This window comes from Grammomys surdaster, unplaced genomic scaffold (genome assembly GCF_004785775.1).
Source record: "Grammomys surdaster isolate TR1022 unplaced genomic scaffold, NIH_TR_1.0 135, whole genome shotgun sequence".
Lineage (NCBI taxonomy): Eukaryota > Metazoa > Chordata > Mammalia > Rodentia > Muridae > Grammomys > Grammomys surdaster.
In genome coordinates, this window is record NW_021604593.1 from 5,122,610 (window position 1) to 5,138,841 (window position 16,232).

Consider the following 16,232-nt stretch of genomic DNA (forward strand, 5'->3'; position numbering starts at 1 on the left):
TTTTCCTGTTTTTATTTTCACTCTTAAAAAGTTTTGTACTGTTGAGGATGGGTGGTCTAGCCTCGCTGGCTTGGGCTTCCAGGGCCCACCCAGGTTCTCATTCTTACTACTCCAGTATCTACACTATATCTCAGCCCCTAGCAGGTACTCAGATGCCTGAGAGCAGAGCTCCTGACTGGCATCCTTGAAGCGTCTACCACCCTTCGAAGACACAGAACTGACTGGACAGTCAGCTGATTGTCACCCAGGACTTGGCAGGTGATAAGCAGAGCTTTTCAGGACACAGCCCCTGGGACCTCTAGGGCATGATTTATCCACTGCTCAGCTGAAAGGCAGACAGTTTCCAGGCTGCTGGCTGGGGCTGCAGGAGGGCCTGTAGGAGTGGATACTCCTGAGACAGAGGACAAAGTCCTGTCATAAATTACGTATGCCCACAGTGCTTAACCACTTCCGCTTGGAGCCCTTCCTGTCCTTTCTGTCCCATACTGCTGGGAGCTCTGAAACTGTCTCCCCACTTGGATCTTTCAGGGTGCCCAGGGTGGAGTCAATAGGGCTGCTCTACTCTGATCCTGACAAGGTAAGAGAACCCTGGAATACGTTGAAGGAGGGGTTCCAGGGAGGAAGTGGATCTGGGGCAGGCCCGTGGAGTGGAGGGCTGGAGGTGCCCCTCAAGACCTAGGAAACCCAAAACCTCAGTCCAGCAGTTGATAGGGCTGTTTATTTGGGCAGCAAGCTTACTCCGGGAGGTGAAAAGGGCTATTAAATCCTATGGTACTGGAGGGTCGGCACCACTCAGGGAAGTGGCCGTTTGCTGCCTCTCCTCTAATCCTGCTGAAAGGCGTCCCATGAAATCCAAGAGACAGAGGATAGACCAGGTACCATGCTGAGGCCATGTTGAACCGAATGAAGAGGCTCACTGTGTTTTGCTCATTCTTAAAACACTATAGTGATACTGTCTACATTTTATAGGCAGGAGATTGAGGTCTGGGGCTGAGGCACCTCCGCGGCAAGCACAGTTGGTTCTTGACTTCCACCTAGGTTCACCCCCTTCATCCATGGAGGCAGGTTACTGTGCTTAGTCTAAGAAGCCTGGGCATTGGTTTGAGGCAAAACAGGCACTCATTGGCCTCAGAGCCTTCTTGAGATTTGAATGTAGGATAGATGAGATGAGATGGCAAAAGAAAGAGATACCTGGCTGTGGGCATTCTAGCTGTGGGCTTGATGTGTAATATCCCCACTCATGGGGCAGGAAAATGGAGACAGAAGTCAGTAGAGACCTGCTGAGGCTTGGTATCTGGTAGTGTGGGGGCCCGCACGCTAAGCCTCCTAAATTGGGTACGCTTGTTTCCTCTTACTCGGCCTCTACTCAGAATCCACTTTATATCTGTGGGTGTCAACTTTGCTCTGATTCATAAGACCCCTGAATTCTGTTTAGGATTGTAGCTGTTAAAAAAGGAAACCACGAGGACCATGAGGTTCTCATGCTTCTACAGTAAGCACTTTACTGACCGAGCCATCTGCCCAGCCCTCCCTTGTGCTTGAGCCTCAATAAAAGTTCATTCAGTTGGTATTGCTTGCTCTTTACGATTTCTGTATAAAGCTCAGGGTCAGTTGGCAGCAGGTATACTAAGACATGCCAGTGTCTTCTCTGACACACTGGTTCCTTTTTTTGAACCCCCAGAACTGTCTCTAGCTCTCACAATAAAGAAGGGACTCAAGCAGTTTTCTGGTAATACTCCATTGACTTAATCTGAGTCCAGAAGGAATCAACTAAGATTTCCAGCTTCTGTGTCCCAGAACAAGAACTGAACTATTAATAAAGAAAGAAATATTGTACCCACAGCTCTTAAATGAAAAAATTCAATAACAACTCATGGATAATGATAGAAATAGAGACCATTTATTAAGAAAGACAAGGACTCTCTTTCATACAACACCTGCCTTATTGAAAGAGGAAGCAAAATAATGTCTTTATTAGCTCACATATAAACCAATATTACAGTAGCATTAAAGATAAATGAGGAAGTAAGAGGGGGAGAAAAGCAAGGCAGTGTAACTGGGAAAAGAGAAACATACACGCACATGCATACACAGAGAGAATTATCATGCAAGTGGGAAGAAAACTATACCCTAATAAATTTCATAACAAAAACAGCTGGGGTGTATATAGATGGTAGGCTGTTTGGCTAGCGTGACATAAGCCATGGGTTCAGTATCCTGCAGCACATAAACTGACTGTGGTGATGCATGCCTGTAATCCCAGCACTTGTCAGAGGAAAGATCAGAAGTTTAAGGTTATTGTTGGATATAGAGACTGAGGACAGCCTAGGATACATGAGACCTTGTCTCAGGATAGATGGATAGATGAACAGATGGATGGATGGATGGATGGATGGATGGATGAATAGATAGATGATAGATAGATAGATAGATAGATAGATAAAAGGAAAGCAGGAAGACAGGAAGGAAGGCAGGCAGGAAGGAAACAAGCTTACTCTCATACGAGAGAAACATAAGAGCTTTTGATTTCTTGGACTCTGGCAGGCACTTTCTCTAATACTGACCATCCAGAGTGACCTTCTCTGGGATTGTTCTAGGACCACTGGCCAGGCTGTGTTGGTCCTGAATTCAGGGTAGTCTGGCCTAAATCTGATTACCTGCTGGCATGTGCTGATGTGCCCTCCCAGCCCCTGTCCTGGGTTGTGGCTCTTCGCTCCTGCATCAGCCTTCCATTTCCTTGGGTGGTGACTCCCATGCCCTAGACCCAGGCCCTGGGGCCATGTGGGGAACAGGCAATCTCTGCTGGCCGAGGATAGCTTCTATGGCTTACTGTCTTACCCAGCTGCAGGTGTCTTTTCTGCCCAGAATACGCATATCTCTTCAGTGGGCAAAACTTAGATATCTTTGGGGCTGGCATTTCACAAGCCAGGGTCAATGCTGGATTTCCTTTTGGGAACTCCATCTCCTCATCTCTGAGGCAAGAGATCTTCAAGAGAACCACAGGTTCTATGGCTTACATGAGAGAATCTGGACTAAGGTCCCTACATGTTCTAGAAGAAGCCCCCACACATAGCCCTCCACTCTTCCTTCAACTTTGATCTCCCATCCCCATTTCGTGAATGTCTTTTGGTATTTTATTTTCTACTGTCCCGTGCTCAAGTTCAGTGGCTTTGGGAGAGGCACCAGTGTGGTAATTCTGTGGAAGGTTTTGAGATCTCAAAGTTCATACTCTATCCCCTTGAGGATGGTCACCCGATTATGGCTCTTTGGATTGGCTGGGATGCTGGCCCAATGTGTTCAATTCCATTTTTCTTTTAGAGTTCACAAGAGGGTGTAGGCTAGAACAAAGGCCTCACATTCCCAAAAAGCAGAGACTTTCAAAGATAACAATATTCCCTTTAGGACAATGTCTCATTTGCCCTTCTGGGCAAGACTATCTATCTATCTATCTATCTATCTATCTATCTATCTATCTATCTATCTATCATCACCATCACCATCATCATCAATCTATCCATTTTTCAATTTGCTCACCCACATCTCCATCTATGTGTCTATCTACACATCCATGGATGTACTCATTAATCTGCTCTCTTACTCACCTCAATCCATTTGTCCATCCATCTATCCATCTATCTATCCATCCATCCATCCACCCACCCACCCATTTATTTAGAAAGCATGATGTGAGCTGCTTCTCTGAGTGCTGCACAGTGAGTCCTCAAGTTTTAAACAGTTGTGGGGGAGCCATACACAAGGCCGTATAAAAACAGGGCCAAGTGCTAAGGTAGAAGTGTGACTAGGTCTGTGTGTATATGTACATGAATGTGTGTTTACATGTATGAAGTGTATGTTCCAAACCCAGATCAAATACAGAGACACAAAGATAAGAGAGAGCATTAGTATTTCTTTTTTTTCTTTTTTCTTTTTTTTTTTTTTTTTTTGGTTTTTGGAGACAGGGTTTCTCTGTGTAGCCCTGGCTGTCCTGGAACTCACTCTGTAGACCAGGCTAGCCTCGAACTCTCGAACTCAGAAATCCGCCTGCCTCTGCCTCCCAAGTGCTGGGATTAAAGGTGTGCGCCACCACCGCCCAGCCGCCGCATGTAGTATTTCAAGACCTAAAGTTCAAGGTATCCTGTGTGTGTGTGTGTGTGTGTGTGTGTGTGTGTGTGTGTGTGTTGGGGGGTATGAGATAGAGTATAATGTATAAAAAATAAAAAAGTAGGCAGGTTGCGATGCTGAAGAGTTTTAAATATGGGACATTCAGATCTATAAGTCTATGGGGGCATTCTTGTTCAAACCACCACAGTCTAATCCCTGCCCCCATAGACTTGTAGTCATATCATAATGTAAAACTGAATTCAGCCCAAATTCAAAAGTCTTCATAGCCTACAATAGTCTCAATGTTCTTTAAAAGTCCAAAGCTCAAAGCCTCTTTGGAGACTCACAACAATCTCTTCATTATAACTCCTGTAAAATCAAAATGAAAAAGCAGATTGAAAACTTCCAACATAAAATGGCACAGGATATGCATAGCTATTCCAAAAAGGAGGAAAAAGGATAGTGAAGAAATACTGGGCCAAAGCAAGACCAAAAGTCATCTGGGCAAACTCCAAACCCTGCATCTCCATGTCTGATGTCAAAGCAGTATTCAGATCTCCAACTCCTTTCAGCTTTGCTGACTGCAACACTCTTCTTCCTCTTGGGTTGGTTCTACTCCCTGTTAGCAGCTCTCCTCAGCAGGCATTTTACAATTCTGGCATCTCCAACACTTTGGGTCTCCAAGGCAATCCAGGCTCCACCTTCACAGCTTCAGGCAATGGCCTCTCTGGGCCTCTATGCAGGGACACCCCTGACATATGTCTGACCTCAGCAGCTTTCCTTAGTTGTGGAGTGAGAATCCATAACTCCTTTCTTATGTTCTTGACTCTAAATCCAGAACCACATGGCCAAAGCTGCCAAGTTCTGAGCTGAAACATGGCCCCGTTGTGTTCAAATATATTTTACCCCTTCAGCTTTGGATGGTTTTCTTCACTGCCTATACTTGGATGTCCTGGAACTTACTCTGTAGACAAGGCTGGCTGGCCTTGAACTCAGAAATCTGCCTGTCTCTATATCCTGAATGCTGGGATTAAAGGCAAGTGCCATCACCACTTAGCTCTAAACTTTCTTTTCACAAGTTGGAAGCATCACTGAGTGAGGTCTTGCCCTGAGTTACCACTCCCTTTATTTATTTATTAAGTGGTTTATTTAAAACCACTTAGGACTGGTTTTTCTTTAAACATTTTCCTGGTGCTTCTTTTCTCCTCAAATGGTACATTTTGTGTTTTCCATGCTCATCTTGCTCTTTTTCATCACACATCTGCATAAGCATGACTATTAATGACTAAGCAACACAGTCAATATGAGGTTGTCTGAAATTTCATCTGCCAAAGCACTTAATCCATAACTCCTCAACTTAGCTGCAGGCAGATGTTTTTGGACAAGGGCAGAAAACAGCCATATTCTTCACCAAAATATCATGAGATTAGTCTCAGTCACATCTTAATATTATTCTCCTCTGAAACCTCCTGAGCCCAGCTCCCATAGTTCAAATCACCCTTAGTGTCACTGTCTTCCATGCTTCTCTTAGTATGACCCCCTAAGCTTCACTTAAAGTGTTCCATTTTACTTCAAACAAAACACAGGTCTGGCTTACCACAGCAATACTCCACTACTGATATAAACTTCTGTCTTAGTCAGGGTTTTGTTGTTTTGAAGAGACACAAGCAACTGATATAAAGGAAACCATTTAATTAGGGCTGGCCACAATAGGCAATATGATACACGAAAAGATAAACAAATAAATATTCTTTTTTAACAGTGAAAAAGTTTTTGGAGGAGTCATAATAAAAATCTTGATTTAGGTTTAGGTGTATATGTGTGTGCTTGAGTATGGGTTTGTGTACGTGTCAGTACAGTGTCTGAGGAGGCCGATCCTTTTGAACTAGAGTTAAAGGCAGTTGTGAGCTGCCTGACATGGGTGCTAGGACCTGAACTTGGGTCTTCTGTAAGAACAATTTAAGGTTTTAACTGCTGAGCCATCTTTACAACCCCAATAAATATTCTTGAGTATTGTAAAGCCAGGGTGATCTGTCAACTGTAGAGAGGCATAATATGGTCATTTTTGCATCATTGTAAGATTTAGTCTTATTTTTAATTGTATATTTGTATATGTGTATGTGTGGGTATATGCACATTCATGTGGGTGCCTATATAAGCAAAAATAGGGCACCAGATTCACTGGAGCTGGGGTTATAGGTTGTTGTGAGCAACTCATTATAGGTGCTGGGAACTGAACTTGGGTCTTTTATAAGAGAACTATGTGCACTTAACTGCTGAGTCCTCTCTTCGCCTTCCACAATTTGCATCTTTTAAAGTACTCTTGTTTGGTGAGATGAAGTATGAAGTTTTAGAGGACCCAAAAGAAAGTCTTCCTGGGAAGTTCTATACTCCCAGGGTAAAAATAGCTTCAGAGTGATGTGTCTTTACATACATGTGTGCATGTGTGTGCAGGACAGATGTGGATGTTTAGTGTCTTCCTTGATCATTTTCTGTTATTTAATTATTAAATTTGTTTTACTATTCAATTGGTGTAGTGTGTGTGTGTGTGTGTGTGTGTGTGTACCACTTATGATCAGAAGACAGCTTTCAGGAGTTAACCTTCCCCTTTCTCCTTGCTGAGGCAGGGTCTCTGCTGTGCTGCTTACCACAGGCTAGCTGGCTGTAGACTCCCATGTGATCCTTCTGTCTCACTGTAGGATTGCTGAGACTGCAGATGCATGCCACCACATCTGGATTTTTTGTTTGTTTGTTTTTTGAGGCAGGGTTTCTCTGTGTAGCCCTGGCTGTCCTGGAACTCACTCTGTAGACCAGGCTGGCCTTGAACTTAGAAATCCACCTGCCTCTGCCTCCCAAGTGCTGGGATTAAAGGTGTGCGCCACCACTGCCCGGCCACATCTGGATTTATGTGGCTTCTGGAGATGAATCTCATACTGTCATGTTTGTGAGACACATGCTTTTACCTCCTGAGCTATCTTGTCAACCCTCTACATTAGTTTTTGAATAAAGGTCCTTTGCTGAACCTGGTAGGCTAGCTGTCCAGCAAGTTTCAGAGCTCTGCCATCTCAGGCTCCCCATCTGGGAAACAGGTCACTCAGTTTCCATCTCTGACACTAGTGATTTGTGATTTGTATTTTGTTCTTTTCTTAATTTTATTGAGGATTTTTTTTCAGGGAGCAGTCAGCTTCTGGTTGTGTTGATTTCTTTTTCTTTTCTTTCTTTCTTTTTTTTTTGATTTTTGGGTTTTTGTTGTGCCAATTTCTAATCTACTTTAAAAAAAATTTCTTAGCTGAGTGGTCATGGCAGTGAACGTCTTTAATCTTAGCAGTTAGAAGGCAGAATCAGGTGAATCTGAGATCAAGGCCAGCCTTGTCTACAGAGTGAGTTCTGGGACAGCCAGGGCTACAGACAGAAAATAATAATAATAATAATAATAATAATAATAGTTTAATTAGTAGTAAAATGTTAATAATAACTTCTTTTCTCTTCTTACTTTAGGATTCTATTGTTCTTTCTACAGCTTTCTAATATGGTCAGATTATAGATCTAAAATCTTACTTCTTTTGTAGCATGTGTTCTTGGTGATCTACATTTCCTATATGTACTTCCGTCTCTGGATTTCACAAATTTTGATCAGTTGTATTTAATTGATATTATTTCACTTTTTCCTTGGGACTTTGTGGCCTATGTGGTATATTTATTAATCTCCAAATATGTTAGGATCTGTCATTTATCATTTTGTTATTGATTTCTAGTTTAGGTGCATTGTGGTCTGAGGAGATGCTTCACATGATTTGTTTCTTTAAATTCAATAAGGTATGCATTATGAACCAGAATGGAATGTGAGCTCTCTTAGCAAATGTTCTACATGAGACTAAAAAGACTATATGTTCTGTTGTTGTCAGAAAAATCAGTATATAAAGGTAACAATTCACACATCTGTAGTGTCATATTTGATTGATGGTGGTGCTGAGTTTGTCTGTTATTCTTACTGATTTTCTGCATGTTGATTCTGTCCATTTCTGAGAGAGATACATCAGGTCTCCTACTGTAATAGTCATCGCTTCTACTTCTTCCGTTCTACTGTTTTTGCCTTATGTATTTTGGCATTCTGTTGTTAGGTGCATACATGTTAAAAATTATGTTTTCTTTGAGAATTTAATCCCTGTCCATCATGTCATATTTCCTTTCATTTCTCATCATTTTTTAACTTGGTCTATGTTTTCTATGAAATTGTATGGCTATTACAGCTTTCCTTTGATGAGAATTAGTGAAGCAAATCTTTCTTCATTTCCTTAATAAATTTATGTCTTTATAGTTAGTTTGGCTTCTTGTGAATGACATATAGTTGGCAGCCACAAATTTTTAAAAGAAAAATAGTGGTGAGGGCAGAATAGAATGGCTCATGCATTTTCCTCAGCAGTTGCTAATGCCATTCACTGAGATAAAGAATACATGAATAGAGCAATTTGGGGACTAAGGAGATGAAGTACTACAGTCATACATAATTTGATGTTCTCATAGTGCATCTTCTGGAGAAGTCCAGAGAAATGGCTTCATTGGAGTCTAGTAATGGATATGGCCACTAGAAAAGTTGCTTTTGGACCTAGCATTGTTATGAGCCTGGCAGTAACCCAAGGCCCTAGGAGAGGTTTCACAGAGGAATACGCAACTGAAAGAGAGTACAGGTCAGCTAAAATTCTGTAGCCCATACCAAGCCCAGGACAAGAGACTTGGAAACTTTCTTGACTGTGTTTAAGCAATGAGATGAGGTCATAGCTTAACTTGCCCCATCCTGTCACATCTTTAACTTCCAGTGTGTTTGCCCTTCCCCCACTGAGTCTGGAAGAAGTCCTAGTGAAAAAGTGAACTAACTGAGCAGTGAACTGTGGCATAATAGCTAGATGGTGGCAGCACTGCTCTGTCAAGTAAGCAGATCTGAGATGACCTTGGCAGAGAAGCAGAGATGTTCAAAAGAAATCCCATCTGTAGAGTTAAGTCCACACCTCTTCAACAAGTCTCTGAGGCCCTGACATTCCTGGGCCTGCATTAGACACTTTGTAAGGTCATATAATCTGGCTTTTTATGTCCCTTTTTTCCTCTTTCCTGTAGGCACAGTTTTGAAGCTAAAGCCTGTGGTTCTAACCACACAGCTGCTTGTTGATCCAGGGCCCAGCAAAGATTGAGGACTAACCACCTCAAATTAACTTGGTCTAACTCCCACCACATGGTAGAAAGCTTCAGTGGAAGGGGTTGTCCCATCTTAGCCTTGACCAACACCAGCCCTTCTTGAGTCTCAGGTTTCCTAGCTACTAACTCGGTCTTCTGAATCTGTGTTATAGTCTTTGTGAATGAGTCTTAGAAGTGGTACTCCATCATTCCCAGACATTCTCTTTGTTAGAAGTAAGTAATTAGATCTACCCTCAAAGTAGAGAGGACCAGTCTCCGTTCCATGAGAGGATTTTATAAAAGGGGCATGATTATATTAGTCAGCTTTCCATCATTATAATGAAATGTTTGACATAGACTACTTATGAAATACAAAAAGAGTAATGTGAGCCATCATGGTTGTGCAGATTCAAGTTCAAGATCAGGAGGCTATGTTAGTTTGGACTTCTGGTGAAGGCAGCATCATAGCAGGTGATCACAGAAGGTGGAATCACAGCAGGAGTGAGTGTCAATGCAAGTCATATTTTAAGACAGGAAGCAAGGGAAGCCAGATGGCTGAGATGAGCTCACATATTCCTACTCAGGGGCATCCTGCCCTACATGACCTAAGGTCACTGACCCATCTCTTGAAGGTCCTCTCAGTTTCACCACCCTGAGGACCAAACTTTTGCAATGGTACCTATGGGGGTCATTCAAATTAGACTCAAGCCTGTTGTGGGAAATATTAAAAAAGAATGGCATGTTTCCATGCTAAACCCAACTACTCTCTGCCCTGGTGGGCCACATGGCTCCAGGGGGCGGGTTCTTGCCTCCACCTGACTCTCTAAGTTTTCTTGGTGGGTCGCTGTAATGCCAGCCCCATGCAATAACTGCCCACCTCATGGTTAGCTGTCACAATTCCCAGTAACCCAGTAGAAATCAAAACTCTAGAAGCTTATAATTAATCAGTCAAATTTATATATCAATAAATTCTCAATTCACAAAGTGCCCACAAAATAAATTCAGGGCCAATTGATAACAGTACAAGCTGCTCACCTAGATTAAACAAGTTACCCCAATTATTCTATCCCTATATTATATTATATCTACCTGTGGCTATTTAAAGCCACGCTGAATCTGAATCATCCAGTTTGTCTTCCATCTTGCTTCCTTCTCCTCTACTTGTCTCCTCCGTCCTGTCTTTGCAACTCTTAACTTTTCCTCCCTTTTCCCTGTCCAATCACAGGCCTCCTGCTGCACTAATATTTAAATTAATTGGACAGGGAAAATCCTGCCACATAAACCAGAGAAGTGTGAGAAAGAATTGGTGAGCTATTTTAAACTACCATAGTATCTAATGAAACTAGAGTTCTGATGGAAGAGTAAGAGTCCAGAAAGATTAATATGGACCACTGTAGTCCCTTCACATTGGAGGTCACCTCAGCATGCTGAGAAATAGTGGAAAGTAGGGAGTAGTGGAGCTGGAATCTGAGGGTGATCTCTCTCTCTCTCTCTCTCTCTCTCTCTCTCTCTCTCTCTCTCTCTCTCTCTCTCTCTCTCTCATTTTGTGTGTTCAGATGTTGTGCCTGAATGTATGCACCTGCATGTCTGGTACCTGAGGAGGCCAGAAGTGGGCACTGGATTCCTTGGAGCTAGAGTCTTAGACAATTATGAGCTGCATGTGGGGTGCTGGGAATTGAACTCAGGTTCTGAGAAATGAACAGAGGGACCAACCTCTCTTTAAAGAATGGAGACTTGCTGAAGGTCTTCTCAGCATTTTGACAGGTGTTTACACTTCCTCAGAGCAGAGGGTATAGAGACAAGAGGCAGATTTTGGAGTTAAGTAGAAAATTATTCTTCTTTGCTTACCAGTTGAAAATCTACGGCAAGCAAGGTAGCTAAGTTGATAAAGAGCTTGTAACATGAACCAGATTTTCCTACCCAAACCCACATTACAAATCTGGGCATAGTTATACACACTTGTAAGTGCTGCGAAGGCAGAAATAAGCAGATCCCTGGGGCTGCCTTGACATTCAGGGCAACCCACTTGCCAAATTGTTCCAGACCAATGAGAGACTCTGTCTCTCAAAAGAAACCCAAAATGGATGGTGCCTGAGGAACACCTGAGATTGTCCTCTGCCTTCCTGCTGTGAGACACAATTACTGGGAAGGTGTGAAGAAATGTTGATTCACTCTGGATAGAGAGCCCACAACAGACCAAACTAATGATGCCACCGAAGACCACGTTGGTGAACTGATGAGTTTTATTGGGGTTGCTTACAAGAGCAGAAACAACTCAGGCAATTGCACAGCCAAAGCCCACCCCAGTGTAGGTGACAGCTCACAAAGGAGGAAACCTACAGCACACTGCACAACCTGCAGGCAGCTTGGCTGGTCTCTGCTGTTCCTGGGTGGGTCAGTTAGTCTGAGCCTGCTCTAGGCATCTCAGTTTGTTAGAAAGCATCACTTAGCAGTTCTTACTGCTATATAAGCTTGTGACATCTAGTAAGTCTGATGAGTTGTAAGGGCCTCATGAAGCCGTGAGTTAATGGCTTCCTGTTTCCGGAATCTTCCCTGCAGGATGAAAGATGGGAGGTTTCATCTCCATCTAGAACATCCTACATCTTAATGTAGCTCCCTCCAAGATTAAATGTTTTATTTAGGAGGAAATGACTAAAGCACACCTTTGCCACACATCTGCATGCATGTACATAGGTACCCACATATATGTGAACACACACATGTCAAGCTTTAGGAAAGTCTCAGCAGTCCCCAGCTTCCACGTTCTCCCTGTAGAATGATTGATGTCATCTATTCTCAGAGATGCCCCACAACTGGGTATCCTCACCCAACCGTATAAGCCATTATTGCAGCAACACCATTTCCAGATGTTTCACATGCCCTTTCAGTAGATAAGTATTGACTGTGTCCCTTCTGGTGTGGGCCTGTGCTAGAGGCAGGCAAAGGGGAAATGAACACCACAGACTCAGCACCTGTCTCACACTGCTAACAAATCAGAAAAGGAAAGACAGTAGCACTCAAGCCAGAGTAAGGAAGGGCATCTCACGACTTTCCCCCCCCCCTTTTTTTTGACACCAAATAAAAATCAAGGGGCCAGGCCTCGAATTTTACTCCTACAATCCCCAAAACGCTAGCTCAAGACCAGGCTTGGCTGTATAATGAGATGCTGATTAAAAGGTTTACATCAAGAACCGTCTTAGTCAGTGTTCTATTGCTGTGAAGAGACACCATGACCACAGCAATTCCTTTAAGAGGAAGACTTTAACTGGGAAGAGGGCTTGCTTACATTTTCATAGGCTTAGTCTATTATCATCACGGCAGAGAGCATGGCAACAGGCAGGCATGGTACTGGAGAAGAGGTTGAGAGATATATCCCAATCTGTAAGCAGAGACAGAAAGAGCTGGGCCTAGCATTGGTTTTTGAAACCTCAGAGCCCATATCCAGTGATACACTTGTTCCAAAAGTACCACACTAACTCCAAAAAAGCCACACCTAATCCTTCTAATCTTACTTCTTGGTGGTTAAACATTCAAATATATGAGCCTATGAGGGCCATTCTTCTTGAAACTACAAGTGAACAACCTGTGTGCAGCAGAGCCCCACCTAGGACATAAGGTGATGATTGGTTGGCATGGATATGGCACCAGTTAAAATTCTGGATTATGTGGGCACGGTGGCACAAATCTGTAATCCAGAACTGGGAGACAGAGACGGGGAGTCCCTAGAACTCACTGCCCAGACAATCTAGTCTATTTGCTGAGATCCAAGTCCCAGAGAGGGATCCTGTCTCAAAAAACAAAAACAAACAAACAAACAAAAAAACAAAACAAAAAAAAACCCCAAGCTGGGCATTGAAGAAATGGCAAATTGGGTAAAGTGGTTGCTGTATAAATATGTCAACTGGAATTTGGGTGCAAGCACCCATGTAAATATCTTTAATGTGAGGCTGCCAATCTATAATCCCAGTCTTTGGAGGTGGAGACAGGGATCCCTGTGGAAAACTGGCTAACTGTACTAGTTGAATCAGTACACTCTGGGTTCAGGAAGAGACTCTGCCTCAATATATAAAGTGGAAAAGATCGAGGAAAACACCCAGGATCAATGCTGGGTGCTAAATCAGCAGTTCTCAACCTGTGGGTCGCGACCCCTTCAGAGTCTAACAACCCCTTCATAGGGATGACCTAAGACCATCAGAAAACACAATTAGGATGCATAACACTAGCAAAGTCACAATTATGAAGTAGCAATGAAAATAATTTTATGTCTGAAGGTCACCATAACACAAGGAATGATATTAAAGAGTCAAAACATTAGGAAGGTTAAAAATGGACACGTGTGGGCCCTCCATCACACATACATTCCACATGTGCACGAGAGAGAGAGAGAGAGAGAGAGAGAGAGAGAGAGAGAGAGAGAGAGAGAGAGAACAATGTGGTGGCTCCTGAGGAACAACACTCAGAGTTGTCCTCTGTCTTGCACAAGCATGCACACACAATATGCAGGTGCACACACAAGAATACTTCCTCCTTCCTCTCCCCTACTTCAGAATTTGGGCTTCTGGATGACAGGGCACTTCCCTACTCCCTGAATGGAGCCCAGAGCCAAGGGCCAGGTGTTCTCTAAGGGGAAGTAGATGAAGAAGAGAAATGCCTGCTTGCATACAGGCCGGGAATGTGGTTTACACTTCCAGCTAGTCGGAGCTGTTTCTGGAGGCAAGCTCCAGTCAAAACTTTTGGGGACAGGCTGACAATTCACACAGCATCTGCTCTTTAGGGCTCCACACTGATAGGCCACGGGGCTGACCTTCTGCTTTCCTCCCACAGGCTGAAGGAGCTGCTGACCTGTGATGTCCGCGGTCCGGCTGGTAAGAGCAGTGCTTACTGTGGACACTCTCTAAGGCTGAGCCGAGTCACTTTCAAGGAAAGAAGAGGGACAAAGAGACCCCAGAAGGCCAATTCCAGTGACAGAGGTGGTGACTGAGGACTAGGAAAGGATCTACTATTGGAGGAAAGCAAGTGTGCCTAACATTTGGCCCTCTGTAAAGTGGCCACTTGTACCTAGAAGTTCTCCACTTATATTCAGGGACTTTTAAAAAAGGAGGGCGTGGTTCTTGTGATGGGGAGATGGCTCAATCAGTGAAGTACTTGCCTTGCATGTATAAGAAGTACCTGAGTCTGATACCTGAGAGCCCACCTTAAAAAAGAAATGAAAAAATATGCCGGAAACGATCACTATTTGATTGTAATGCTAGCTCTGAAGTTCAGTTGTCAGCCAGCATGGTTGAGTTGGGTAGTATGGAGAGATCTTAGCTCAAAAAACACAGTGGGCAGCACCTGAACAACAGTCAAGCTTGTCCTCTGGCCTTCACGCGCGTGCACCACATGCGTGCACGGACATCCATTCACATCCACTCACATCCTGCCACCTTCTAACATGGGCCTTTACACACTCGGGGCAGGAATGGAAAGCTCCCATTTGCTGTCTTACATGGCAGGTGCAGAGAGCTTGTCCGGGGATAACACAGTGGGAAGGAGCCACCCGTGATGTTTACTCAGAAAACGTCTGTTTCAGTGGCTAGGTAATGGCTCCCAGTGTAGGAAATGGAGGGTGATTTGGTTAATTGTTTGGATCAACGAACACTGAGAAAGTGCCAGAGCTGGAGAGCGATTCAGAAGAGATAAAAGTAGGGGCATACTCTTATTCTCAGGTAGTGTGATCAAGTATATTGTGTGTAGCTGAGCTGAGCCCCTCACAGGACATAGCAAGATGGCAATTGTCTCATTCAGAGAACAGCCTTGAGCAATACTACCTTAGTAAAAGAAAGCTTAATCTAAACTATATACTTAGGGTAAGGTAATAAATTAATATCACTAGTATACACGCTGATAAACTATATGGCTTTGTTAGTTCCCAGGCAAACCTTATAAAAACACAAGACATTCTTTATGGTACACAGAGTGATCCACCATAACTATGCTTTTGGTTTTGGATGAGTGTAAATGGACAACAGAGAGACCCAGCAGACACGGCAGATTGATGAGTACAGCATCCGGAAGAGTGCAGCTAAGGAAACTGTCAAAACGGTGACTCTGGGAGTTAAAAAGAACTTAGGGAGGAATGGTATTGCTCTGTTGTTCCAGATATGGAACTAGACAGTAAGACAAAAATCCAGCACATTCAGACATCAGTGGAGTAGAAACAAGCAGGCAGAAAACACAGGGCTGAGGAAAGTCTTGTGAAGGAGGAGAATACTCTACATTGGTTAGAAGAAAGTAGGCATGGAGATGCCAAGCATTGAGAGCAGGCATGAAAAAAAGCAACATCTCTTGAACTCCCAGCCCCTACTCCAACCCCAGCCCAAGCAGGCTGACTTCTCTTTGTATCCAGCTATTGTAGCTGCCCGTGTAGCAGCTTATCTGACACCTGGCAATCCCTTCTTTACAATATGGCTGAGCCTGTGCCTCCCTAAGTTTATCTTGAGCTGCTCTGCACATTCACAAGATTTCCAAGTCTAGACATCTCAAAGTGTCAGCTGCCTTTGATGCTGGCTAGTGTTGATGGAACGTGGCTGGGAAAACTCCTAAGTCCTTTCTAGAAACCAGTAAATATAGGGTGTAAAATATTGTGTCACAATTAAAACAAACATCATCAACAACAACAAAAATCCCACCATGAAGGTCTGCTATTTCTCTTTAGTCTGATATGAAAATACATTGACCTTATCACTCAGCAATACAGCCAGTGTTGGAGTCTCCTTTGAATCTACTATTTCTTTAATTCCAACAGCATCAGGAAGGTGAAACCAAAGAGGAAAAAAGAATGACCATGGTACAGAAGATTCTAGGGGTTAGTGATCCCCTGAGGGCCCAGTGGTACCAAGAAGCTTAATGGGTGCCACCATTTTGGTTCATTCCATGTGATACATTAATCAAGATGGCAGTAAAGTCTCATGGTGGCCAGC

General features: G+C 43.4%; 1 protein-coding gene across 1 annotated transcript in view; it reads left to right on the forward strand.

Annotated features, from left to right (window-relative positions):
* Nucleotides 1-495: 495 nt before the first annotated feature.
* Nucleotides 496-16,232, forward strand: part of Myo7b (myosin VIIB) — a 78,154-nt gene continuing 62,417 nt past the window's right edge. Inside the window, exons 1-2 of the mRNA XM_028762685.1 lie at nt 496-577; nt 14,095-14,135. Coding sequence (XP_028618518.1) covers nt 14,118-14,135 — 18 coding nt within the window. The 5' untranslated portion in view covers nt 496-577; nt 14,095-14,117. The remainder of the gene's footprint in view (nt 578-14,094; nt 14,136-16,232) is intronic.